The sequence below is a fragment of the Panthera onca genome, chromosome F2 (genome assembly GCF_046562875.1).
Source record: "Panthera onca isolate mPanOnc1 chromosome F2, mPanOnc1 haplotype 2, whole genome shotgun sequence".
Taxonomy (NCBI): domain Eukaryota; kingdom Metazoa; phylum Chordata; class Mammalia; order Carnivora; family Felidae; genus Panthera; species Panthera onca.
Genome location: NC_138356.1, coordinates 83,200,118 through 83,227,953, shown reverse-complemented (window position 1 = coordinate 83,227,953; position 27,836 = coordinate 83,200,118). Strand labels below are relative to the sequence as shown.

The 27,836-nt window shown below is 53.5% G+C and overlaps 3 protein-coding genes across 5 annotated transcripts in view; 1 reads left to right on the top strand and 2 right to left on the bottom strand.

The window, feature by feature from the left end:
* The window catches only part of PPP1R16A (protein phosphatase 1 regulatory subunit 16A), a 40,439-nt gene extending 24,293 nt beyond the window's left edge, over positions 1–16,146 (bottom strand). Inside the window, exons 1-2 of one of the 3 annotated variants that reach the window (XM_081792165.1) lie at positions 16,002–16,146; positions 12,731–12,823 (exon numbers count right to left, since the gene is read on the bottom strand). The gene's annotated coding sequence lies outside the window, so the exon portion shown is untranslated. Of the gene's footprint in view, positions 1–12,730; positions 12,824–13,864; positions 14,041–16,001 lie in introns of those variants that run through there. The other 2 variants (XM_081792166.1, XM_081792164.1) reach the window with 2 other exon arrangements.
* Positions 16,147–18,206: 2,060 nt separating this feature from the next.
* Positions 18,207–20,291, top strand: FOXH1 (forkhead box H1). The gene is made up of 3 exons (XM_081792145.1): positions 18,207–18,742; positions 19,098–19,202; positions 19,291–20,291. The coding sequence occupies exons 1-3, from the start codon at positions 18,374–18,376 to the stop codon at positions 20,131–20,133; spliced, it is 1,317 nt and encodes a 438-aa protein (XP_081648271.1). The 5' UTR covers positions 18,207–18,373; the 3' UTR covers positions 20,134–20,291.
* KIFC2 (kinesin family member C2) lies at positions 20,266–27,826 on the bottom strand. The gene is made up of 18 exons (XM_081792134.1): positions 27,540–27,826; positions 27,216–27,297; positions 26,890–27,041; positions 26,632–26,770; positions 26,346–26,470; positions 26,197–26,262; positions 25,979–26,107; positions 25,467–25,544; positions 25,239–25,353; positions 25,052–25,161; positions 24,511–24,619; positions 24,244–24,401; positions 22,370–22,474; positions 22,166–22,287; positions 21,954–22,077; positions 21,689–21,818; positions 21,343–21,599; positions 20,266–21,257 (listed from the first exon to the last, which is right to left on the bottom strand). Exons 1-18 carry the CDS (start codon positions 27,636–27,638, stop codon positions 21,003–21,005), a joined length of 2,355 nt encoding a protein of 784 aa, XP_081648260.1. The 5' UTR covers positions 27,639–27,826; the 3' UTR covers positions 20,266–21,002.
* Positions 27,827–27,836: the final 10 nt, after the last annotated feature.

The following is a 27,836-nucleotide window of genomic DNA, read 5'->3' as shown; positions in this document are numbered from 1 at the left end:
TCAGCTCAGGTCATGATCTCATGGTTTCAGAGTTCGAGCCCCGTATCAGGCTGTCTGCTGTCAGTGCTGAGCCTGCTTCAGATCCTCTGTCCCCCACTGCCCTCCGCCCTCTGCCCCTCTCCTGCTCACACCTTCTCTCTCAAAAATAAATAAACGTTACAAAAAAGAAAAGAAAGATACTATTTCTCTTTTAAATTTATTCATTTATTTTGAGAGAGAGAGAGAGCACCCACAAGCAGAGGAGGGGCAGAGAGAGAGGGAGAGAGAGAGAATCCCAAGCAGGCTCCACACTGTCAGCATGGAGCCCGACTCAAGGCTCAAACTCACTGGCCAGGACACCATGACCTGAGCGAGATCAAGAGACCGACACTTAACTGACGGGCCCACCCAGGCGCGCCGAAAAATACTGTTTCTAAGTTAACTGAGGCAAACCAACAATTAACAGGAGTCACAATGGCTTCTGAGGCCTCCTGCCCCTTCCCCATCCTCTTTGTCTGCAGACGCAGCAGCTACTTACGCCCAGTGCTTTTTTCCTCTTTCTGCCAAACTTCCCTTTTCCTTTGAACCTCTCCCCTCTCCCTCCTCTCCTGAACCTATTAAAACTTGGCCCTTCAAAGTTAAGTCTTCTGGGGGCGCCTGGGTGGCTCAGGGGGTTGAGCATCCGACTGTTGATTTCAGCTCAAGTCATGATCCGAGGGTTGTGGGTTCGAGCCCCATGTAAGGCTCTGTGCTGACAGCACGGAACCTGCTTGAGATTCTCACTCTCTCCCTCTCTCTCTGCCCCTCCCCACCCTCTCTCCTCCGTTCTCTCTCTCTCTCAAAATAAATAAATAAACATTAAAAACAAAAAGTAAAGTAACTGAAGACTCTCCTGGGTTTGCTGAAGAGTTTAACATAGTTATTCAAACTTCTCTACCTGGTCTCGCAGATTTTTATCAATTAGGCCACATATATTGGTGAGTGCCAGGCCAAATGTAGGATAAAGCTAGCCAAAAGGGAACATCCTGAAGGGATTTTAGAGAAACAAACCCCTAGCTGTGGGCAAGATACCAGCACACTAGCTAGAAACCTCTACAGAGCAAGGACAGGTGAGCCAAATTTGGACTCTTAACTGCCAGAGCCACCCAGATGGCCCTCAACAGCTTTTCTCAAGCCTGCAGACTGGAATCAAAGTCAGGCTTGCACACAGAAGCCTGATGAACCTGTTCATAATTACAATTGGCTCCAAACTGTCTTTAAAAAAAATTCTGGTCCTCCTTCAGCAACTGGATCCACCCAGGGAGCGCTCAACTCTGCGGTTACAAACAGGCTAAAGTGGTCTTTCTCCTTTAGTTAAAAGGACCAGGATGGAACTATGTCAGCCCCAGATTTAATCTGTCAGACCACATCAGTCATATGCTAGATGAGTCACATAAAAGAAAGACCAATAAAATTCTTAATTTTCAACTCTGGGAAAGAAGCTCCCGGAACAAACCAAACCCCTCAAGTCTCTGTTGTCACCGCAGAGTGCCAGGACACCGGCAGAGCACTCCAGGTGCCCTCAGCCCTCTCGCCAGCCTTTGCAAAGTCCTCATTCCCCATGGTGGGGCTCTGAGGGACTACAAGGCTCTTCACAGCCCTCCCTCTTGTGATCAGCTTGGAGAAACCACTCCATAGATCAGGAATGAATGTTTCTGTCCTAACGGACAGCACAGCTACAATCCTGGTGCCCGGCTACCTGCCTTGAGGTACTCAAACAGCTCAGACAGTGGGGGTCTCTAAGAAACTTCTAATAAACCTGTCTCTGAGCCCACTCTCTGTCTAGGCCTCTGAGAGACACCTACCCTTTTCTCCTTAGTTCTTCCAACCTATTCAGTTATTGGATTGAGGTCTTAGAAAAGTATCACGCCAGAATTTTTTTCTCACAAAGGAGGGAAATAATTCTAGGATTTTACAACAGTAATCAAAATAGCCAACCAGGGCAGTTAAATCACGCTTTGCTGTCTTTTATTTTCTGTTTCTGACTCTCACTGCCACTCTGTTTATGGGCAAAATCCTCAACTGATATTGGCAGAATCCACAAGGCACCTCCCCTCAAGATTCCAATGGATCCCTCAAGGGATGTCTGGGGGGCTTGGGTCATGATCTCACGGCTTGTGAGCTCGAGCCCCGCGTGGGGTTCTGTGCTGACAGCTCAGAGCCTGGAGCCTGCTTCAGATTCTGTGTCTCCCTCTCTCTTTGCCCCTCTTGCACTCATGCATTCTCTCTCTCTCTCTCTCTCTCTCTCTCTCTCAAATAAATAAATAAATAAATAAATGTTAAAAAAAAAATAGGTCACCTCAAACCCTCTCCCCAGAATTAATACCTATAGGTAAGCCCTGGAAGGCATCAAGCCCATAACAGGTTAGGAGGCTTAGGGCCCCATCATCCCCTGCACTAGTCCCTGTAATACCATTTTACCTGTAAGAAAACCCAATGGCCACAGAAGGGAAGTTTGTCCAGAACCTCCCAGCAATAAATAACACTGTTATCCCTCAACACCCTCTTGTTCCTAACCCACATGTGCTAACGTCCATTCCCAATGAAAGCAAATTTTTCACTGTAATTGACCCAAGAGTACATTTAGTTTTCCAGCCGATAAGGATAGCCAGCCAGAATCTGTTTCCCTTCACTTGGGAAGAACAGGAATCCGCCTGGACAGTAATGCCCTAGGCCTACAGAGACTTCTTACTTTTCACAAACCTTAAAAGCCAATTTGGATGACAGCAAGTTTTCTGCAGGCTCTACTTTGTCGCAATATGTAGATGATTTGCTTCTCTGCTCCCCTCCTCCTGCCACTTCACAGGAGACAGCATCCACATGTTAAAACTTTTGGCCTTAAAGAGACACAAAGTGGGAATGCAAGCTGGCGCAGCCATTTTGGAAAACAGTATGGAGGTTCCTCAAAAAACTAAAAATAGAACTACCCTATGACCCAGCAATTGCACTACTAGGCATTTATCCACGGGATGCAGGTGTGCTGTTTCAAAGGGACACATGCACCCCAGTGTTTACAGCAGCACTATCGACAAGAGCCAAAGTATGGAAAGAGCCCAAATGTCCATCGATGGATGAATGGATAAAGAAGATGTGGTTTATGTATACAATGGAGTATCACTCGGCAATCAAAAAGAATGAAATCTTGCCATTTGCAACTACGTGGATGGAACGGGAGGGTATTATGCTAAGTGAAATTAGTCAGAGAAAGACAAATATCATATGACTTCACTCATGAAGACTTTAAGAGACAAAACAGAGGAACATAAAGGAAGGGAAACAAAAAGAATATAAAAACAGGGAGGGGGATAAAACATAAGAGACTCATAAATATGGAGAACAGAGGGTTACTGGAGGGGTTGTGGGAGGAGAGATGGGCTAATTGGGTAAGGGGCATTAAGAAATCCACTCCTGAAATCATTGTTGCACTATATACTAACTAATTTGGATGTAAATTATTTTAAAAAATAAATAAGTAAAATAAAATAATGTTGTTCAATCTCCAAATTAAAACAAAAAGAGAGAGAGAGAGAGACATAGTCTCCCTGAACCCCACAAAAAACCTTCAATTTGCTCAAACTCAGGTTCAAAACTTTGGGCATCTGATCTTGAAGCAAAGACTACATTTGGACCCAGACAAAACCCCTCATGACTGCTTAATGCTGACAGATCACCTTCTGACCCCCATGACAATTTGCGGGAAACTCCTTTAGCCAATACAGATGTTTCATAGTCTACTAATGGTTCTTAAAGGATGAAAATGGGACTGGCTGGCTCAGTCAGTGGACCATGTGACTCTTGATCTTAAGGTCATAGGTTCAAGCCCCACGTTGGGTGTAGAGAGTATTTAAAAATTTTTTTTTAATCTTAAAAAAAAAAAAAAAAAGAACGGGGCGTCGGTGGCTAAGTCGGTTGAGCATCTGACTTTGGCTCAGGTCGTGATCTTGCAGTCTGGTCTGTGGGTTCGAGCCCCACAAGGGGCTCCGTGCTGACAGCTCAGAGTCCGGAGCCTGCTTCGGATTCTGAGTCTCCCTCTCTCTCTGCCCCTCCCCTGCTCGCGCTCTGTCTCTTTCTGTCTTTGTCTCTGTCTCTCTCAAAAATTAAGAAACATTTTTTTAAATGTTAAAACGATGAAGGATGAAAATGGTAAATATGGTGCTGGGTATACTACTGCACCCTCTTGAAGTCACTGAGACGGCACCTTGACCTCTGGCCACTCCAACACGACAGCCTGAGCTCTGCAGCTTACTCTAGCTTGTATCTTCATCCATGACAAAACCAGAAACATTTTCCATAGAAAAAATGCTGCTTTCAAGGAAACCAATGGTCAAAACCTTTGTCATGGTCCAAAAGGATGTTCTCCCAAATGATGATTTGGAAAAGTTGATAAGAGATAGCCAAGAATTGGCCCCAGAGATGAAAAACAGTATTGGAAATCTAGTAATTACTGGCTCAACAAGAAGAGAACTCTGGTTTGAACCAAATAACAATCCAGCCTTCCCAGAAATTCTAAAGTTCGCACTACCTCCCTCCATACGTGCATTAAATCATGGTCTACTGACAGAATGGTAGCATTCATGAACCACTATTTGTGGAGAAAGAGAAGAAAGGGTGCCCATAGCGTCTACCTTGCTTTCCCACCAATCCAAAGTGTAATCCAGGGAAATCTGTTCACACAAGTGGATTTCACACAGCTTTCCCATCTCACAGGTATAGATATATATGTTTTAGTCATGGTTTGTATGGTTTCTCACTGGACCAAAGCTTTCTTTTCTGGACGGGCCAATGCTTCTTCTGTGGCTAAAATTCCATTAGAAAAGGGAGCGCCTGGGGGCGCCGGGGTGGCTTGGTCGGTTAAGCGTCCGACTTCGGCTCAGGTCATGATCTCACGGTCCGTGAGTTCGAGCCTCGCGTCGGGCTCTGTGCTGACAGCTCAGAGCCTGGAGCCTGTTTCGGATTCTGTGTCTCCCTCTCTCTCTGTTCCTCCCCTGCTCATGCTCTGTCTCTCTCAACAATAAATAAACATTAAAAAAAAAATTACATTCTATTAGAAAAGATTATCCCTACCCAGGGATCTCCTCTTGAACTTTGCAGTCATCAGGGAACTCATTTCACTGGCCAGTCCAACAACACATTCAGTTTGTACCCCACCTTCAATCCTCAGAGTTGGCTGGATGTACTAACTGTGGCATTGAAACTCAACTAGCACAGTTGGTAGGGACCCTCCAAGTACCTTGGCTAAAAGCATTGCCATTAGTCCTTCTAAACCTCAGATTCACTCCCTTGGAAACTCACAAATTTTTAGCCTTTGAGGTAGTCATAAGACATCCAGTGCACTTGGCTTCTCCCTCCTTTGACTGACAGTTGAAAAAAGAAGATGTATTTCAATATTGTAAAGCTATAATTGCTTCTAATAAAAGCAACCATGCTTTGGGGAGCCTCGCTGGTTCAGTTGGTAGAGCATGTGACTCTTGATCTCGGGGTTATGAGTTTGAGCCCCACACTGGGTGTAGAAATTACTTAAACAAAAATGAATAAAATCTTTAAAAAAAAAAAAAAAAAGAAGTAACCATGCTTTGATAATCTCTTCACCGTGCATTCCCAGGAGACAATGACCTGGAGCATCACACCTTGTAACCTGAACATTTTAGACTCTAACTTCTCTGAAAAGGCCCTTATCAGGTCCTGTAACCACCCTTTGTTCACCAAAGTCTTCGGAAGAGACTCTCGGATTCACGTGATACATCTAAAGAAAGCACCAGAGCCTGCCTAGCCCTGCACATCTGGTCACCTGGAATAAAGACCCCCCCCAAACTGAGGCAGGCGGCATCTGAAGAGACAGCTTTCCTAAGACGTCCAGACTAGGCCTCTGTACCTTTTTTTTTTTTTTTTTTTTTTTTTTAAATTTTTTTTTTCAACGTTTTTTATTTATTTTTGGGACAGAGAGAGACAGAGCATGAACGGGGGAGGGGCAGAGAGAGAGGGAGACACAGAATCGGAAACAGGCTCCAGGCTCCGAGCCATCAGCCCAGAGCCTGACGCGGGGCTCGAACTCACGGACCGCGAGATCGTGACCTGGCTGAAGTCGGACGCTTAACCGACTGCGCCACCCAGGCGCCCCTCTGTACCTTTTTCTCACTGTTGTTTCTTATCTCTTTTTCATGGAAAGACAATGCCCTTGTCTGCATTTCCCAAGCCCTTGGGAAAGGGGGAAACTTCGATGATTATGGCCCTTCAGAAACAACCTCATCGTGATCCCATGAGAAATTAATTTTTCACTTGCTTTTTCTGAAGGGCTAGAAGGTTCAGAATTCACAAAAGTCTTCTTTCAACTGAAATATTAACTGACTTTGGATTCTTATTCAAATTCACGTCTCTGAATTTGTAACCCTATAGGCTATACTATCTGATCTGTAACACGTTTGGTTCCAAACAATTCTTTTGAGATAACAATTCTGTTTTAAACCATCTTTGAAGTTTTGCTGTTTTGCACAAAATTCATCAGCTATCGCTTCATGTTTATACCGTCACTGCACCTTCTCAAATGCACCTGGTTAGTTCCTCAGTGTGCTCCTCTGCCTTCATGAAGGTCTAGGTGGAGACCTCCAGGGGCATCTGGGGGTCTCAGTCGGTTAAGCGTCAGACTCTTGATTTCGGCTCAGGTCACGATCTCACAGTTCGTGGGATTGAGCTCTGTGTTGGGATGTGCACGCGCACTTGCTCTCTCTCAAAATAAACACTAAAAAAAAGTGGGGGGTGGGGTCACCTGGGTGGCTCAGTCAGTTAAGCATCCGACTTCGGCTCAGGTCATGATCTTGCGGTTTGGGAATTCGAGCCCCGCATTGGGCTCTGTGCTGACAGCTCAGAGTCTGAAGCCTGGTTCAGATTGTGTCTCCCTCTTTCTCTCTCTCTGCCCATCCCCCACTCTCACTCTGTCTCTCTCTCTTTCTCTCAAAAATAAATAAACATTTTTGGCACAAAAACAGACACTCAGATCAATGGAACAGAATAGAGAACCCAGAAATGGACTCACAAACATATGGCCAACTAATCTTTGACGAAGCAGTAAAGAATATCCAATAGAATAAGGACAGTCTCTTCAGCAAGTGGTGCTGGGAAAACTGGACAGCAACATGCAGAAGAATGAACCTGGACCACTTTCTTACACCAGACACAAAAATAAACTCAAAATGGATGAAAGGCCTAAATGTAAGACAGGAAACCATCAAAATCCTCAAGGAGAAAGCAGGCAAAAACTTCTTTGATTTTGGCCACAGCAACTTACTCAACACGTCTCTGGAAGCAAGGGAAACAGAAGCAAAAATGAACTATTGGGACCTCATCAAAATAAAAAGCTTCTGCACAGCAAAGGAAACAATCAGCAAAACTAAAAGGCAACCGACACAATGGGAGAAGACATTTGCAAACGACATATCAGATAAAGGGTTAGTATCCAAAATCTAGAAAGAACTTGTCAAACTCAGCACCCAAAAAACAATCCAGTGAAGAAATGGGCAAAAGACATGAATAGACACTTCTCCAAGGAAGACATCCAGATGGCCAACCGACACATGAAAAAATGCTTATCATCACTCGTCATCAGGAAAATAGAAATCAAAACCACAATGAGATGATACCACCTCACACCTGTCAGAATGGCTAACATTAACAACTCAGGCAACAACAGATGTTGGCAAGGATGCGAGGATGTGGAGAAAGAGGATCTCTTTTGCATTGTTGGTGGCAATGCAAGCTGGTGCAGCCACTCTGGAAAAACAGTCTGGAGGTTCCTCAAAAAACTAAAAATAGAACTACCCTATGACCCAGCAATTGCACTACTAGGTATTTACCCAAGGGATACAGGTATGCTGTTTCGAAGGGACACATGCACCCCAATGTTTAGAACAGTGCTATCACCAATAGCCAAAGTATGGAAAGAGCCCAAATGTCCATTGATGGATGAATGGATAAAGAAGATGTGGGGGCGCCTGGGTGGCTCAGTCTGTTGGGTGTCCAACTCCGGCTCAGGTCATGATCTCGCGGTTCATGAGTTCGAGCCCCCACTTCGGGCTCCATGCTCACACCTTGGAGCCTGGAGCCTGTTTTGGATTCTGTGTCTCCCTCTCTCTCTACTCCTCCCCTGCTTGCACTCTGTCTCTCTCTCAAAAATAAATAAACATTAGAAAAAAAAACTTAGAAAAATATGGGGGCGCCTGGGTGGCTCAGTTGTGTAAGGCTCAGGTCATGAGCTCACGGTTCATGAGTTTGAGCCCCACATCAGGCTCCGTGCTGATGGTGTGAAGCCCGCTTGGGATTCTCTCTCTCTCCCTGTCTCTCTGCCCCTCCTCTGCTCTAACTCTCTCTCAAAATAAATAAATAAACTTAAACAAATTTTTTAATAAAAAAAATATATATGGAAGACAGATGGGAAGTACCTTTGGGTTCTCTGTCCTAACCTTCTTTGTTACTCAAATGTGGCCTTAAGTGAAATGCTGTGCAGTTTCCTTCTCACATAGGACATGACGATCAGGAAAAGTCTTCCCTGGTACTAAGGGGCAAAACCAGCAAATGTGGAGAACCTGCCTCTTGATTAGTGACGCCTGCAAAGAGAGATTTTAATCAAAAGGGGATGTGAGGATCAGTAATGAGAAGGCAGTCGGGAGGCCAGCAGGGGGAGCCCTCGCTGACCCCGCCCCACTCCTCGTCAATTGCACATCTCTTAGGAGGAGACAAACCGTGCCCAGCCTTACTGCTTTACTACCCTAGCAGGAAGATTTCATTCTCCTGCAGCAACAGCCCAGCCAATGATAAGCCAGTATACTTACAACCCCCAGTTTGCTCCAACCCCCCTCTCCTCTATAAAACGGCGGTCCTCTGCTTTGCTCTATTCCTCCCCTTCCTTGTGTACACTTGCCTGTGGCTTGCTTGTCCCAGATTGCAATTCTCTGCTATACACAAACGCATTTTTGCTGGCAAAATAAATGGCATTTTTACTTTTATGGTTAACAACCGAGAACTAAATAAATGTAGAAATATACTATTTTCTATATTGTTAAAATATCAATTCTCCCCAAAATAGATCTAAAGCTTCAATACAATCCCAATCAAAATCTCAGAGAGCCATTTGGAAAAACTGACAAGCTAATTCTAAAATTTATATAGAACTGCTTAATATCTTGAAGAGCCAAAATGACTTGGAAAAGAGAAGAAGCTGGGCGCCCAGGGGGCTCAGTTGGTTGAGCATCCGACTCTTGATTTCAGCTCAGGTCATGATCCCAGGGTCGTGGGATTGGGCCCCACATCAAGCTCTGCACTGAGCATGGAGCCTGCTTAAGATTCTCTCTTTCTCTCTCTCTCCCTCTGCCCCTCTTCCCCATTCATGCTCGCTCACTCTCTCTCTCAAATAAAAAAGAGAGAAGACAAGTTGGACAACTTACACTACTTGATCTCAAGAATTATTATAAAGCTCTAATAATCAGGTCTGTGGGATATTAGTATAGGATCAATGAACAACATAGAAAATTCCTGAAAATACACCCACGAAAAAACTGTCAGTTGATATTTTTTTTAATATTTATTTATTTTGAGAGACAGCAAGCGAGCGAGAGAGCAGGGGAGGGTCAGACAGAGAGAGAGAGAGACAAAGAGCGAGAGAATCCCAAGTGGGCTCTTTGCTGTCAGCACCCAGCCCGAGGTGGGGCTCGATCTCCCAACCATGAGATCATGACCTGAGCTGAAATCAAGAACCGATGGTCAACTTAGCCACCCAGGTGCCCCTCAATTGATTTTTTAAAATTAATTTTATTTTATTTTTTTAATTTACATCCAAATTAGTTAGCATATAGTGCAACAATGACTTCAGGAGTAGATTCCTTAATGCCCCTCCCCCATTTAGCCCATCCCCCCTCCCACAACCCCTCCAGTAACCCTCTGTTCTCCATATTTAAGAGTCTCTTATGCTTTGTCCCCATCCCTGTTTTTATATTATTTTTATTCCCTTCACTTATGTTCCTCTGTTTTGTCTCTTAAAGTCTTCATGAGTGAAGTCATATGATATTTGTCTTTCTCTGACTAATTTCACTTAGCATAATACCCTCCCGTTCCATCCACGTAGTTGCAAATGGCAAGATTTCATTCTTTTTGATTGCCGAGTGATACTCCATTGTATACATAAACCACATCTTCTTTATCCATTCATCCATCGATGGACATTTGAGCTCTTTCCATACTTTGGCTCTTGTCGATAGTGCTGCTGTAAACACTGGGGTGCATGTGTCCCTTTGAAACAGCACACCTGCATCCCGTGGATAAATGCCTAGTAGTGCAATTGCTGGGTCATAGGGTAGTTCTATTTTTAGTTTTTTGAGGAACCTCCATACTGTTTTCCAGAATGGCTGCACCAGCTTGCATTCCCATCTCAATTGATTTTTAACAAAGATCTTAAGGTAACACAATGGGGAGAGGATGGTCTTCAAAACATGGTGCTAGAATGGCAGCATATACATGTGGAAAACTACGACCCTTTACCTCTACTCACACCACAAAGGAAAAAACACTGACAAACTGGACTTCATCAAAATTAAAAGTGTCCCCTGCTTAAGATACTGGTAAGAAAATTAAAAGGCAAGCCATAGACTGTGAGAACAAATTTGCAACATATACATATACATATATATATATGTATATGTATATGTATATGTATATGTATATATGTACATATATATGTATATATGGCAAAGAACTCGCATCCTGAATATGTAAAGAATTCTTAAAACTTGATGAGATAAATGATCCATATTGTAAGGGCAAAAGATTTGAACAGACACTTCACAAAAGAAGATATACAAATGGCCAGTAAAATAAGCACATTTGAAAAGATACTCAACACCATGGTCATTGGGGAAATGTAAATTAAAGTTTCAGCGAGTTACCATCTCACATCCATGAAAATGGCTAAACTTTAAGAGGATGGCAACACTGAATTGAGAACAAGGAACAACTGGGAACATAAAATGATAGCAAACGTTTTGGTAAATAATTTGGCACTTTCTTATGTAGTTACTTATACACTTCGACCCATCATTTCTATCATTTCAGCAAGAGAAATAAACATACATCCACATATAGACTTGTATACATGAATATTCACAGCAGCTTTATTCACAATAGCCCCAAACTGGAGAGAAACGAAATGCTCATCGACAGACGTACCTATAGCCCAAATAATGGTATATCAATTCGATGGAACCGCGCAGCAAAGAGTGACCTACTGATACCTGTACCACCTCGATTTCCAAAACATTATGCCTGGTGAAGGAAGTCAAACACAAAGTGTTCACTCCATGGCATTCCATTTACGTGAATTCTAGAAAAGGGACACTGAATCTACAGAAACAGCAGATCAGTAGTTGCCTGGGGCCCAGTGGAGGGAGGACTGGCCACAGGGGAATGAGGGAACTTCTGAGGGTGGGAGGATGTTGTACATCTGGACTATGGTGGATTTACAAAGATGTGTACATCTACCAAAACCCAGCAGACCACACTTAAAATAGATGTTTTATTATATGTAAGTTATACCTCAATAAAGTTTGATGTGAAAAAAAGTACCCATTCCCAAAGTTTTATCCTGGCCTCTACACCCTACGTGGTCTGGCCCCTGCTGGCCTCGCCATCTCCTTGCACGCCTCCCTCTCCACCTTCCACTCTCCACCTGCTTCCTGCTTCCTGCTTCCTGCTTTCTACACCTTGGAAACCTCCAGCTCCAGAGACCACAGTGGCTGGGAGCTGAGTTCAGGAACCAGACTCAAACTCTGGGTTTGAAGCAGTGGGAAGCTGAGGAGACCGGTCAAGTTTCTTGACCTCTTTTCCTCAGTTTTCTTATCCATAAATGGAATGATAATAGTCCTTTCTTCACAATGTCCTGAGGAGGATTCAGTGAGTTGACACAGCACTTTTGGTGTCTAGCACAGGGCTGGCATACTACTTCCTGCCATCTGGTTTTATACGGCCCATGAGCTAAGACTTACTTTTACATCTTTTAATAACTGGGAAAAAAGTATTTTTTGACACATGAAAATGATATGAAACTCAAATTTCAACATCGACGAATAAGGTTTTGTTGAAAGAGAACACTCGCATTTGTACTGTCTGTGGCTCCCTTCCCACAAAGTCGCAGACTTAGAAGCTGCCTCGGAGACCACATGCCTGCAAAGCCTAAAGTATTTACTATCCAGCTTTTCACAGAAAAAAACCACCACCACCCTGCCAACCTCTGGTCTAGCATGTGTCCGTCTTCAGCGTCGGTCCCACTTTGCATTAGCTGTTCCTTGTATCTGGAAGGGTCTTCCACCAGATCTTAGGTAGCTCACTCCCTTTTTGTAACTCAGACTGCAATTGAAACGTTACCTCCTTAGAGGTCTTCTGTGGTCACCTTGTCACTCTCCTATCTTTTCACTCTGTTCTAACGTTTGACATGTCCTTCCCCCCCATGTTCTTGGAACTGAACCTCATGCCTGACTCTCAGGAAGTGCTCAGTAACTGGGTTCCTGGCACTTCCTGACCGAAGGTAGCCCAGGAGACTCTGAGCTTGTCGGGGAGCTGGTGTGATGGAAGAGACCGTCACTCAGCGGCGCATATGGGTGTGTCAGGAGGTTCATCAGCCATGGCAAGGCTCTGCCCCCGGCCCTGATGCACAAGGAGGGACATTGAAACCTACCTGTACAACGGGAGGGCTCTGCAGGAGACTGAGCCTTCATCTGAGGCCTGGAGGCTCCCAGGGAGTCCCTTGCATCCACACCATCCTCCCTTCCTTCAAAACAGGAAGGGGTTCTGGGTAGGGGGGTGGGGGAGGTGAAGCTTACACAGCATATCACGCAAAGTCAACAAAACCATAATGGTCCTATCAAAGAAAGGCCCAGGCCTCAGGGAATCCTGGCATGGCAAGTTGGGGCTGAGCGTGGAGAAGACACAGGCCTCTTCAAGCCACTCTGCACTCAGTGCAACCACCTCCACTCTGCAGCCCCGCCCCCTTCTCTCTGCAGGGACCTTGAAGTCGTCAGTTACTCCTCTGCCCAGGTCCCAATCCTCCTGGACTTCCGCGGACCTCCCTATTCAAGCCAACTCCCATCCCTCCACCTCCCCCACACTCTCCTCTACTTCACACAGAAACTTCCTTGAAGACTTGTCTGCGGGCCTTATCTCCATGACCCCACCTCCCACGTGCTCTCCGCCAGCACCAATGTGCTTTGTCTGTCACAGCTGCCAAGGAAGGACACAGCCCAGAATCCAACATCCCCCGTCGGACCTTTTTATACCTGCCCTAACAGGGTGCCTGCTCCACGGGACCCTCTCCCCTGGGCATCTGGAGAGCCGGACATTCCCGTATCTCTCTGTCCTTCTTTCTCAGCCGCTCTGTTGATGAGAATTTGCCCAAGGTCACAGAGCTCAGAAGGGGTGGGGGAAGGTTTGTTCTCTCCCTTCCACCACCACACAAGAGTTAAGTATGGCGGCGGCATAACACACACATGGAAAAGTGCTCAGGGGTCAAGTGAAAGGGCACAGGATGGGAACTAGTCTGCACAGACAGGTGAGTGTTATTCAGAAGTCCATGAGGAAGTTTCAAGAAGCAAAGTACAAGAATCAGATTTGCATTTCAGATCAATCACTCTAAGATGAGAAGAAGGGGGGCAAGGGGCTACAACAGAGCCAAGCCGGTGAGGGGCAACTGCTATAATCCCAGAGACAGGCTATGTGGTGGAAGGGATGGACAGGAAGAGCCAGAATCAAGAATATCTAGGAAGAAGTTCTGAGAGAGCCTGGAGGTGAGGGAAGAGCCTCCGAGATGTCTTACTTTGGCTAATGAGTAAACCGTGGCACAGGCACCAGGGTGGGGTGCTGCAGACAGCAAGGTGGAGTCACTCGGGTCCAGCGGGGGCCTGTGTCAAGCAGCGACACAGGCGGTGAAGGACACCGCCGCCACGAGATCTCGGCCAGACCAGCATCAGCGGACACCCCGGAACCGACGACAAGCAGAAGCAGAGGAGGTCCGCTGGGGCCCCGGGACCAACTAAACCCCCTTAAAAGGGGCAGACTTTTGCAGCAAACCGTCAGACTCTTCAGACACGACCCCTCTATGTGTGACCACCTCAAAAGGGCAGCTGCGGCCGAGGCCTCTGCCCGACTGGTCTCCGAACAGCCCCGAGATCCTCCAAGGGCTTGAACGTGATGAGCAGTGAGTGCCGAGAGCTGGCTCGGACGGGACCGAGGCTTCCTCTCCACTGTGCGCCCGCAGACTGACTTGGCGTTTGACCCCCTTCCGTTGCCTTGCCTGTCGTGTGGCCTGTCTCGTGTTCCGCTCCGGGTGCCGTGGAAGAAGCCAAGTTAATCACGTGGCGAAATGTCCCTGCGTTTGGAACCCAGAACCTGCTCTATGATGGTGTCAGCCTTGTTGGGTGACTGAATAAAGCCGTCATTGTGGAAAGACACAACCCGTGTGTGTGCCTTCACAGCGTGCTCATGACAGCGCTCTCAGGGAGAGTGGGGACACATCAATGTTACCACTGCCGCCAAAATCCACCGCGCCAAATGCGTCCTTGTATTTGGTGTGCTATAGGCTGAAGTTCCCAAACACACACAGTGGAGACAGGCTGTCGGAAGAGACCAAGGACTCAAATCCCTAGAACACAGATCCCAGTGTAGAGCCTAGAGGCACAGCGGCCCTCTTCCTAGGTGCCTGGCAGGGAGAGCAAAGTCCAGGCACACCCCGAGCAGGTGAGGGATGAGGCCATGACCGACCAGCAGGTGAGGGATGAGGCCATGACCGACCAGCGGAGCCAGGGGAGGAGGCTCCAGCCAACAGGGAGGAAATCCAGCCCCTGCACAGGAAGGGAAGGGAGGAAGCACATTCTAAAGCTTCCCCATCCCAGCTCTGAGCAAGAGCTTGGGGAGCAGAGAAAGGGGGACACAGCCTCACGATGAGGAGCCCAGAGGTAGCCTTTGTGCAGGCTCCTTCAGGCAGCCACCAGCCCCTTCCGTAACTTGGCCCGAGAGCTCCAGGCAGGGGCTCCCCTCCGTGCCCCTGAAGCGCACTAGGCAGCACAGCCAGGAGCACACAGGCCTCTTCAGCATTTCTGGGATTCAGGGAAACACACCAATCCTGCCCAGGGAGGACACCCACGAGGGCTCACTGCTCGGCCAAGACAGGGACTGACAAGGGCAGCACGGTGCTCCCACAGCCACCTCCCCCCTCAAGTTAAAGCTCCAGGAAAAGTAAGGCCGGAGCTTTGAGGAGGGCCAGCCCTTCTCAGGCTTCCCTGAGCCTGGCATGGCTCCATGCACGCCTCTCGTCTCTGCACCCATGGAAATTAATCCCACGGTTGCCTCAGCCTCTGCTCCAGGACCCAGAGGAGCCCAAACCAGTCACGGATACTCCGCCACGGGCCTGGAGCACACGGCCCGGCACTCTCCGCACGGCAGAGCTTCTCACTCTGACCCCAGTCTGTGAGGAGGAGCCCAGGATCCCCACGAGTGAGGTCACCCGAAGCCCTGAGAGGCTCCAGTTTCTCCTCTGGCCGAACTCCAAAGCCCACACAAAGCCCGGGCGTGTCACTCCCGCCGGCCTTCATTTCCTGGCTGCAAATGGAGATAAGTCCGGCGCTGCCCACCTGGCCAACAGGTTGCAAAAATGAAAACTCCACAGACAAAACGTGAAAAGCCCTACCGGCGGCCTTCACAGGCGGCCACTTCCAGAAGCCGGTCCTGACCCCTTGGCGCCCTCGGCACCCGACTGGAGCCTGGACAGACTTGTGCCCTGGGCCTGGCCTCTCCGTGTGCCGGCCAGACACGGCGCCCTGCCTTCGGTACCTCTCACCTTGCTCTACCGCGCTCGTCTCCCCTCTGCCCGCTCAGCTCTGCCCCCTCCCCCCGCCCCTCTCTCCCCCGGGCCGGGTCCCCTCTACCGCCGCAGGCCCCGGAAGTGCGCGCCTCACCTTCCGCCTCGCGCAGCCCGCCGCAGCGTAGACGATCAGATCCCGGCGACCGGTCAGTCGGCCCCGCGTTCCTCTGGGCGCCGCGGGGGCGGGCCCCGCGCCCGGCTCTCGCCATGGCAACGCTACACTTCCGGGCCGCACCGCCCAGAGCCGGAAGCCGCGGCGCCCCCTGGGAGCCAGGGGGCGTGGCCGAGCTGCCAGGGGGCGGGGATTGCCCTTGGAGGTTGGCGGTCCGCGGTGTTGTGTGAACCTCTAGCGGGGGCATCCTCGGCGCGGATAGGGTGGAAAGGGCAAGCAGTCAAAAGGCTCTCGGGAGGCGGTCATCTGTTTATGCTGAGCTTTTAAGGAAAAGTCGGGGTTCACCCGACAAAGCAGAGTCATCACGAACAGAGGGGGAAGCATGCCTATAGGTGGAAGGACCCGGTGCATGGGAGCAACGGGAAGGTGGTGGTTTGGAAGAGCGGAGGAGAATGGTCAGATATGAGTAGTCCGGACACAAGGAGCCTTGAACGTCAAACCAAGCAAAGGAGGACCCGTAAGGGAGGGAGGGGTGACTTAAGACTTGTAGGAGAGAAAGACGTCTTTGCTGATGGAGTGAGGCTAGGAGGCCATAGATAGCAACAGCATGGTTAGACACAAGGACCCCCTCAACTAGAGCTCTGGGAACTTAAAAGAGGTGACATCGGAGTTCAAGGGAATCCATGTGACATCTGAAGGGAGAGTCTGAGAATGAGGGGAGTGTGTGGAACTTCACATTACATCATCCTTTTCAGCCCCAAACTTCCTCCTCCAGTGCACCTCTACCACTCATGCCTTCTCTCAGCACCTTCCATCAGTTGGGTACCTACTGCAGATTTTCAACCATTTAAGAGTATAATGTGGGCGGGGGGGGGGGGGGGGGACTGCCCAAGAAAAGCTGAATTCTTGAAGTAGTGATATACTTCATATCATAGTGATACCAGCATCAGCCACCACTGCTAGTGTCCTGGGCCTGATACCCCCTTGGGCAAACTTGCTGGTAAGGAGCAGGGCTGGGCCTTGGGGCATGGTACAGAGCATAGGTCTTGACGGACTCAAAGGCCTTAACAGATCAGATGGCCAGAGAGAAGGTGAAGGGACAGAATAGGGTGTGGGAGGGGCACCTGTCTGGCTCAGTCAGTAGAACATGTGACTCTTGATCTCAGGGTCATGAGTTCAAGCCCCATGTTGGGCGTGGAGCCAACTTAAAGAGTAAGAAGAGAAGAATAGGATCTGGGAGTTAAGAGGACCAGTCAGTATCAGGGCACCTGCCAGAGGCATTTTTCTGGAACCGCACTTCTAGGGAAGGTCCTGTGCCTGCTAAAACCCTCAGAGGCTCTAGCCAGGCCCAAGCAGCGAGTGCTGACCCCTCAGACCTCCCCAGCCTGAGCCTCCACTCTCCTACCTAGAGTGCCCCATCTCCACTCAGGCCAGCCTCCACCTGCCTAGATCTTCTATCTAGACTAAGCTTCATGGCCCTGTGGCTGTCTGAGAATCCCTTCCTGTGTACTCATGCAATGCACCTGCACTCACTCCTGTCCAGAGTGAAGCCAGGTGGTCCTTGCACACTCCCCTGGGCAGGAATTATGACCCATGAAGCTCTATCCTCAAGGTCTGGCGCCAAGAGGTGTCCAGTAAACCCCTAAACCCCTCCAGCTAGACTTCTTCCCCCCCACACGCACACACACACACCCAGGAGCACTGCCCAAGTGCCCCCAGAAGAACGAGAGGCATCGTCCTGGTAGCAACCTTAAGAGGATTGGACCCAGAGGACCAAAAGAGGAGGAGAGAGGCAAGCCTGCCTCCAAGAAGTCCTCTGGAGCCAGGCAGGTCCAGCTCACCTAGGGCCAGAGGGGTGCACAGTTAATAATGAGAGCTGTTCAGTTCCCACTGTTAACACGCACCATGGAGGTGAGGAAAGCGGCCTCCAAGACCTTGGGAATCTGCTGGGGCCCTGCAGCAACCCCTGGGAAAATTTCTTGAATCCACTATCTCCCTATTTTGTTCTGAGGTTTCCTCCAGGAAGCCCTCCCAGACCACCATCTAGGCCCTGGAAGCTGCTCAGCCTTGAACTCCCGGCAGGCCCCACCCATTCTTGGCAGGTCAGTTTTGAGTAAATCAACTCCCTCATCTATTAAATGGGAGCCTGAGGGCCACCCCAGACAGACAGGATAAAGTAACTATGGGTCACTGGCCCCTTCCAAAGGCTTTTCCTCCCAGCTTGTAGGGGGTGCTTAAGGCAGCCCAGGGGTGAGGAATGAGGCCCTGGGTGGTTGCCTGCAGCCCCCACTGGAATCTTCCCTGCCCCTCCCTTCCAGATTAACTGAAACCTGCTAATTGTGGCAGCCTTCTGCATGCTCCCCTCCCCCACCGACGATTCGTCCCTCCTTTTGCCTCCCCTCCCCTCCCCCTTCCATCCGAATGATAAAGGGTCTGGCCCGCCAGACCCGCGGGCCTCAGGCCCTCAGCCCTGCCTCTCGCTACATTGCCCCATTGCCTTGTGCCGTCCACGGGGCCAGGCCCCTGCCCACGTTGCTTGCCTCCCCTGCATGGGGCCCTGCAGCAACCCACGCCTGGGGCTTCCTGGGTCGGAGTCGTCATCGCAGCCCCCCAAGAGGAGGAAGAAGAGATACCTGCGTCATGACAAGCCCCCCTACACCTACTTGGCCATGATTGCCTTGGTGATCCAGGCCGCACCCTCCCGCAGGCTGAAGCTGGCCCAGGTGAGAGGGACCCCCATTCTCCCTCACACTCGGTGATTGGACCTTTCTCCAGACCCGTCCCCCACCTATTCCTAAGCTCAGGCTCCGGCCTCCGACCCCACCTTACCCTACCCAGCTAAGTCAGTGGGGCCAGTCCCGGCCTGGGCACCAGGGGGGAAGGAGTTGAGGTGCTCGGGCAGGACCCTTCCCTCGGTCCTTTTCTCCCTCCGGCGCAGAGGTGTTCTGTTAATGGGGGGGGGGGGGGGGGGAGGCGCGACGCTCCTAAGTCAGGCTGTGGGGGAGGGGCGGTGCTGCCCCACTTTGCGTCCCGGTTCAGGGCGCCGGCCCAGCCACCCACCCCCGGTCCGTGTTTCAGATCATCCGTCAGGTCCAGGCTGCATTCCCCTTCTTCAGGGACGACTACGAGGGCTGGAAGGATTCCATCCGCCACAACCTCTCCTCCAACCGATGCTTCCGCAAGGTGGGGTAGGGCGAGGGTCGGAGCCGGGGCGGAAATCCTGAGTATCTGGGGTCGGACGGCCCCACCCAAGCCTCCCCACCCCCTCCAGGTGCCTAAAGATCCTGCGAAACCCCAGGCCAAGGGCAACTTCTGGGCGGTCGACGTGAGCCTGATCCCGGCCGAGGCGCTGCGGCTGCAGAACACGGCCCTGTGCCGTCGCTGGCAGAGCAGGGGCGTGCGGGGAGCCTTCGCCAAGGACCTGGGCCCCTACGTGCTGCACGGCTGGCCCTACCGGCCGCCCAGTCCTCAGTCGCATCCCAGTCCTCAGCCACCACCCAGTCCTCAGCAGCCGCCCAGTGAGGGCTTCAGCATAAAGTCTCTGCTAAGGGACCCCAGGGAGGGGGTGCCACAGAGCAGTCCGGGTCACACAGGATCTGGGCACAGTGGGGAGAAGGTGGTGCCTGCTCCACCCCTGCCCTCTGAGAGGCCGCTGTGGCCCCTCTGCCCCCTTCCCGGGTCCAAAAAAACAGATAGGGAGACTAATTCGCAGGGGGGAACCAGCAGGCCTTCACCCCTCTCCCCTGAGCACAGAGCCTGGCCCCTCCACTTACTGCAGGGTTCCCCAGATGCTGGGGGACTGTCTAGTGGGAGTCACAGGGCCTCACTTTGGGGGCAGCTGCCCACCTCCTACTTGCCCATCTACACTCCCAATGTGGTAATGCCCTTGGCTCCGCTACCACCCACATCTTGTCCCCAGTGCCCACCTTCTACTAGCCCAGCCTTCTGGGGGGTGGCCCCTGAAACTCATGCCCCGCCAGGGCTGCTCTGGGATCTAGATGCCCTCTTCCAGGGGGTGCCACCCAACAAGAGCATCTACGATGTGTGGGTTAGCCACTCCCAGGATCCAGCTGCTTCCAGCCCAGGCTGGCTACTCTCCTGGTACAGCCTGTGAGGCCCCCCGGGGCAGGGGCTGCTTCCTTCTCCTACCCCTTCCTGCCACCACTGGCTTGTTGGGGAACCAAGGCCAAGAGGACCCAGAGGTGTTCTGTGGCCACAGCAGCTTTGAAACACCAGGCACCAGCGATGCTGAGAATCCACGATATTTATTGGACTACCCCACGAAGGTGGTGGTCTGGCTAGGCACCACCCTGGCCCCCAGGGTCCGTCATGCCTCTCCTACCCCCAGAGGCAAGGCTGGAAAGAGTGGGGGCTTTGCTTGCAGTAGCCCCTTCCTGATCCCACTTTCTCTGACCCTCTCTGTCAGTCCATCCTTCCTTCCATCCATCCATCACCATGTGTCACTTCCTCTCCCTGGCTCCACGCTGGGGGAGGGAGAACCTAATGGTGGCTCCAGCCTGTCCTGTCCTCCCTCATCTGCCTGGGAATGAGGTAGCACCTTTTTGGGGAAAAGAAATCAAGACCCTACTTGTTTTGGGTGGTGGTAGTGGGGAAGATAACAGTAAAGAAGTAGACAACATTTTAATGCCAAGTCTGATTTTTGGTGATGGGGTGGTGATCTGGAGGCTAAGCACTTGGTCGTCAGGGGTCTGGTCGTCGGGGGTCTACCTCCCAGGGCTCTCTCATCCCCTGCTGTGGGCCGAGATAACAACAAATGGTGATAAGGAGGGAACTGAGGGCCCGGGGGAGGGAGGGCCAATCACGCCCCTAGGCTTGATACTCCTCGCGGGGGCAGGGGAGCCAACTCTGGGGGGGGGGGGGGGAGGGGGCAGCGGGCCCCCCCCAGAGATCGAGGAGGTTGTGAGGGCGTAAGAGATTTGCTGCCTCTGCCGGCAGAGGCGGACTCCAACTCCAGGGGCTAAACTACAAGGGCGCGTCCTTTTGGGTCCCGAGGCCCGAGCTGGAGCCGCTGCCCGGGCCGGGTCCCGGAGGGCTGCCGGGGGACGGCGTAGGAGTGCAGGGGGTCCCGGTAAGTGGCGTGTCGGTGCTGAGCGAAGAGGGCGTCCCGGAGCGCGGGGCCCTGCAGCGCCGGGCTGGCCCCAGCTCCACTCGGCCCACTCGCTCGGCGAACTTGAGCGAGCACACGGTCTCGCCGAGATCCTCGGGCCGCGTGGAAATCTGCGGGGAAGCGGCGCTGGTGGGCGGGCCCGGGGCGGGCGGCGCCGGGCTTGCAAACCACCCTCCCACGCCTGCGGCCGCCCACCTGCAACAACAGCACCGCGGTGGCGCCAGGCCCGAGCGCCGGCTGCAGCAGGCGCGTGAGCTGCGAATCGCGGAAGGGCACGTGGGGCCGGCGGGCGCGCAGCGCGGCCATCACGCTTCCCAGGGCCAGCAGCGAGCGGTTGATAGTCCGGGCCTCCCGCAGGCGCTGGGCGCCGTCTCGGTCTCCGCGCGGCGGGCCGGCCGCCCCTGCCTTCCAGGCTCGCTCCGATCCGGCCAGGTCCACCAGGTGCAGTGTGCCTGCAGGGGCGAGCGAGCCCGTCGTGGAGGGAGCCCTGGTTTCGGGTGCTGCGAGGCCCCCCGCAGGGCTCAGGCGCGCGCTGCGGTACCTGCGGTGCCTGGACCGCGCGGCGGGGACGCCGTACGCAGTGTCAGTGTGACCAGGGCATGCGACCGTGAGCTGTGCGAGTTCTTGGTGGTGGCGGCGGTGGCCCGGTTGCTCCTCCCCAGGCTCAGCATCTGGAGGGCGGAGCGATAGGGCCTGCCTGCTGCCGGGTCTGCTCCCCAGGTGGGAGCACAGGCGGGGCCCTGAAGGCCTGCTGGGAGGCGGTGGGTGGGGGTGGGGTGAGTGCAATGCCACCCGGGCAGCCTTACCTGGTGAAGCATCTCCAGGTCGGGCACGTCCCAGTAGGTGAGGCCAGCCACCTGAATGCCCCCCTGGCCTGCTGGGCCCTGCCTCACGGCCAGGCGCTCAGGAGGCCCTGGGGCTAGGAGGTCCCTGCAGAGAAAGAGAAAGGCTTGGTTTCTGAGGGTCCTAGGGTCACTGACAGGGCACAGGGTGCGGAGGAGGCGCTGCAGGCCCTGACCTGACAGCCTCATTGTAGATCTCCACCATGCTGAGAGTCACACGGTGCTGCCCTTCAGTCCCCATCTCCTGGAACAGTGACTGCAGTGCCCTAGGAGCTATGCCAGGGTCCTCTGGTGGGCCCTGGGCACAGGGTGGGGTGCCACATCAGGCTCCCATCCGAGCCCCTGGCCCCAGGAGCCACCCAAGGTCCCCCCCTTCCCACCTCCATACTGTAGGTCTTCCCTGTCCCTGTCTGACCGTAGGTGAAAATGCAGACACTGTAGCCTTGGAGGCAGGACAGCACGGCTGGCTCCAGCTCCCTGAAGACCTAGGGGTAGGAGGGGTGGGAGGAGTCCTAAGCCCCAGGACCTGAGACACAGTTGGAAGGAAGCTTGATTCCCCTGGGAGGTTGGCCCTAGGGGAGCATGGTGGAAGTGTGGATCTCCCAACAGGTAGAAGACGCTCCCTGGAGAAGGTGGCATTTAACAAGAATTTGCCAGGCAAAGAAGGGAAGGGATGTGACAAAAGAAGAAACAGGAGACACAGGGCACTGGAATTCTGAGGTCCACTAGGGAGGCCCAGGGAGCAGCAGCCAAGAGCCCAAATGGTGGGCTTGGCTGCCAGGTTCAAACCCCAGGTGTGAGTGGAAGCAAAGCACATATCGTCCTTTCAGACCAAGATTTTCCCTCTGTAATGTGATGACTATAGTGGCACCTCCTGTAGGGAGTAAAGGGGAGCATGTACCAAGAGGCCTAGCAGCATTTGGCTTACAAATGATCAGCCCAGAAAGGCTCCACAGGTGTGCAGGTTGGTGGCCAGCCAAGATCACTGGAACCCTGGCCTTGCAAGGGTGCAGAGAGGCGACTGAGGGGGAGGCGGGGCTGGGACTTGTATCCTGTTGGCAACCGGACCCCAACAGCAGCCTTTTGAGCAGCAGCATGGCCAGCTTTTGTGCCCCGGGGGGCTGGCAACTGAATAGCCTGTGAGTTCTGCCTCATGCGTTGGCTGCCAACAATGAGGGCAGAATCCAGAATTGCCAGTGAGGTCACCAAGATTCCATGAACGGAAGGAAGCACTGGGGGTAACCGTGATGGAGGGACTGTGGTGCCCTTGCAGAGATGGGAAACACAGGTGAGGGGGCTCAGTGAAAGATGCCTTTGTTTCCTTTATTCAGACCCATTGAACTGGAGAGCCCTGTCCAGAGGGCTGCCCAGAAAGCAGCGGACAAGGGGGGCCTGCACAGGGCTGCTAAAGCTTGGGATGCAGGCTGAGGCCAGGGGAAGTGTGTGAAATAGAGAAATAGGTGAAAAACAGCTGTGGTGCTCCAGGAAGTGGGGGAGGGAGCCCCGACCACCTGCCAAATACTCATCACACAGTGTCCCTGTGAGGCCAGGTTGGAATCTGTTAGCGCTGCCCCTTCCCTAATCCTCTCCCAGCTCTGAGCCTCCATTTCCTGAGCTTTGGAAGTTCTGATGGGGAAGCATGTAGACAGAGACAGGGAGTGTGCGAAGGCCAGGTGGCTGGCGGGCCTGGCAGGAAAGGGGAGGAGGGAAGGAAGCAGGGTCTGCACCAGGCAGTGGGAGAGCACTGGGGCTGGACGCCACCTGCTCACCCTTACGCCCTCACTGCCTTCTTGGCCACAGGGCAAGGAGGTGAGCCTACCCTCAAAGCTGGCCCACTCCCCCAGGGCTGGAAGAGGGGGAAGGAGGTCACAGCAGTGTCCCCACCACAGCAACACCCTAGCTGTGCTCTGCAGCCAGCTCTGCATGAGCAGTAACCATCATCTCAGACAAGTTCGTCTTCCTTAGTTTCTTGGTAAAAAAGTTACTTTTTAAAATGTTGACCTTCCTGTTAAATCAGAAAAGGCTTGTTTCCACTGGAACTGCAGAGCTTGGTGGGGGGATGCAGAGGGAAATTTCTGGAAGGAAAGGAGGTACCCAGCTAGGCTGTCATTCCTGCCTCCCAGATCTTCCTGCTCCCTTCCCTTCGCTGAAGTCCAGCCACTGGGGAAGCCAGATGAAAGGGGGAACCCGAAGCCTCTTCGGACTCTGGGGCAGTATGAGGGAAGGTCAGCACAGGGCAAGGGCGGAGCATCACCTCCTCCTGGCTGGCCTCTGGAGAGAAGACCCAGTCCAGGCGGAAGCGACGCCTGCGCCCTCGATAGCAGGTGGTGACAGTGCCGCTGGGGCCAGGCTCCAAGCTCACCAGGCTGGAGGGTGTCCCTGGCCTCAGGCGACACAGCACACGGATATTTCCTGGGATGGAGATCAGATCAGTAGGCTGCCTCCCACGCCCCGAAGCGTGCAGAGGCTCCACTTCCTCCAGCTTGCCGCCCCACTCCTCCACTTCCCAAGCCTGCCATACCCTTGAGCTCCAGCAGCCGCCCCGGGCATCCAGTTGGGGGCCCCTGCTGCTCCTCAGGGAGCTGAGTCCCAGCCCCTCCAGCTGACAGAGCCCCAAGGGCCCAGGATACCTGGTGGAATAGGGATGCGAGGAAGTGGGGGCAGCAAAGGAGCTGGGGGTGGGGCGGGTGCTGAGGGCAATACGGTACCACCAGCTGTGGTGACCTACAACTTTCAGTGGCTTTGAGCCCCTAGGGGCATCATACAGTGGGCCCAGGTTGGAGACTCAGAATCTCAGGAGGATCATGGGAAGACCTTTGTCTCCTCTGGGGTTGGCCATCTTATGAGGGGTTTACAGTCCCCCCAGTTTGCACAGACAGAAATGAGATCACACCCAGGGTGTGTGAGATCACAAGCTGTTCTGGTTCCAGAGCCTACAACCTCCATTAGAGCAGGCAGCTCCCGGGGGCTGGGAAGGAAGAAAGAACAAGGGCTCCCCATGGAAGAACAGTGACTGGGCTGCCCAGAGAGCATGTTCTGGAGAGAGGGCAGATGGTCCTGACCTGGCCCCGGGCCTCACTGAGCGAACACTGACAGCTCTGGGTAAATGTGCTGACCAGTCCTCGGAGGTCCCCACAGCCCTGTCGCAGACTGGCCATACGTGCCCGAAGTCCTGGCAGGGAGAGTTTGTTGTGAGGGAAAGCCCAGACCACATGGCCTTCCCATGAGCCCTCTGGACCCCGCCCTTACCTGCCAGCTGCCCAAGCATCTGCTGCAGCTCCCGTCTGCAGTTCTGCTCAGTCTCCTGCTGGAGCTGCCGAAGGGCCCCCCGAAGGCCCTGCAGCTGCACCTCCTGCACCCCCAGCTGTCCCACCCAATTCCACCCGTCACTGAGGAAATAGGCACTTACCAGGCCCTGCCTCAGATACCCCCCTCCCAGTGCACCAAGACTTCCCGGCCCCTGGGCTCGGCGCCCACCTGGACCTGAAGTGCTTCTGTGGTGTCCTGGGCTTCCTGAAGCCGACTCTGGAGCTCCACCAATGCCTCTGCCTCCTCCTGTGGGAAGGGTGGGAGCTGTGTCAGCTATGGAGCCAGGAGGGAACTCAGGGAGGGGCACTCCAGCAGCCCCATTTCATGGATGGGGAAGTCAAACGGAGACAGGCAGAGCTGCTCATGAATTCATGTCTCCCAACCCCAGACAGGACTCCTTTTCCCAAGTCCCTCTGCTCTTCTGGGGTCCATCACTTGGAAAGCCATGGGACAGGGTCGAGGTATTCTCCCATGGGCATTGGTCCCTTGTTGGGGCAACTTTGCACAGACCGTCCCAGGGCCTGTCCACAATCCTAGTCTCTGACCCTTAAAGGTCAAAGATGTCTCCCTGCCTCCGTTCCAGCAGCGTTAGATCCTGAGGAAGCGTGGGCAGTGTTGCAGGAAGCCAAGTGTGTTCAGGAGCCCCAGACTGCAAAAATGGTAGCAGCTAAGGAGGATACCTGGGGGGCCCTGGTGGAGGGGCCAGGGCCCCAGTGCAGCAGAAGGTCCCGAGTGAGGCTCAGGCTCTGTTTCAGAGCCTCATTCTCCAGGGTTAGATGCTGAACCCTTTTCTCTGAGTCTGTCGCCCCCTGGCGGAGAAAGAGGCCCTCTAACTCACCTGAAAGCTGGGGCCCCCTCTCGTGTCCCCCTCCTGGAGCCCCACCCCCAGCAGCCTTACCACGCCCAGGCGCAAGCGGCCCAGCTCCTCTTCCTGCAGTTCGAGTTGCTGCTTCAGCTCCTCTAGCTGGGAAGGAGGGAGGGGCACAGGGTGGAGCATGTCCTTCCACTCCCTCCCACCCCAGTCCTGGGCCCTTCCGGGCCCCTCACCTGTCCAAGGATGAGCTGCTCCAGCCGCTGCCAAGCTCTCTGGTCCTCCTCCAACTGGGGAGGGTTCTGCCCTTGGGCCTCACCTCTTGGTGAAAGGGAAGGGCTTTCTTCTTGAGGTGGGGATCCTGGGGTGGGGTGGACCCAGTTAGGACTGATCAGGTCTCTAACCTGAAGGAGGGGACACCTCGAGAGCAAGGCTGGGCATGGGCCCCGAACAACGAGCCACTCAGTTTCTGCTGGGCTTCACTCCCTCCACTCCCTTTTCAACTCACTACTCCTTACGCACCAGCAGGTGTGGGAGGCTGCACCTCCGAGGCTGGATGAATACCCTGGGGCAGGGCCTGCCTCCCCCTGGGGCTCCGAATCCATGCCAGGAGGGCCAAGAGCTGACCGGTCACCGTCAACAGTGGGGGGACATCGCTCGGCTGTAAAGGAGATAAGAATCGGAGCGAAGGAGACTGAGGTGATGACAGCCATGGGGAGGACCCAGGACTATGGATAGAGTATGAGTTTCCCGAGGAAGGACGCTCGGCAAACCGCTCACCTTGCTCAGGTCAGGGTTCCGGCAGCTCTCTTCCGCCCCCAGCTGGACGGAGAGGAACTCAGCAAGACGCACGAGAGCCTCTTCCAGGGAGACCTCGGTAGAGCGGCCCTCGGCTCCCTCTTCCGGCCCATCCTCAGAGCAGCCTGTGAGGCCTGATAGCGGGAAAGGGAGGCTTGCGGTTCACGTGTTGGAGGGTAGGCCACCAGAAGGCACCAGCTGTGTTCCTCCCTCCCAAAGAGGTCACGGGCACCCCTCCCTCTCTCCGACGGCGGGGTTCTCTCACGGTCCCGGGGACGCAGCTCTCCCGATGCACCGACAGCACCTACCGACCAGGCCTGTCAGCTCGGTCCACAGTTCTGCCGTGGGCTGGTCGGGGCGGCGGCGACCCCCGGGCTTGCCACCGGCACTCTAGGGAGGGAGCAGCGAGACCCCGAAGGAGTGGGTAGGCAGCCTGTGGGGCTCCTTCCCCCCAGGAACCTGGCCAAGGGAGTTGCGGCTGAGGTCTCCGCTTCCAACACCAGAACAGAGACGGGGTCCTCGGCACGGCCCTCCTCCCCAGCGTCGGCGCCCTGGGAACGTACGCTGCGCGGGCCCGCAAAACCCGCTCTCGAGAAGGGGGTCGCGGGCTGTGCAGCGCCCGCTCCGCTCACCTGGGCGGGGTCCCCGGGGTCGCTGGCCACCGCAGCCCCGCCATCCCTACGGAAGAGGCTGTAGAAGATGTAGATGAGCAGCGAGTAGAAGGCGTACATGGGAGCGCGGGGCGGCAGAGGGCCCCGCTTCGCGCCGCCCCGCGTCCCGGCGCCCCGACTCCGCGCCCGCGCGGTGCAAAGCCGGTGCGCATGCTCGAGACGGCCGCCCCCACGGCCCCGCTCCCGCGGGTGGAGGACGCGCGCGCGAGGAAAGGGGATGCCAGAAACAGGGGCCCCCGGGGCTGCACCCGGCCACCT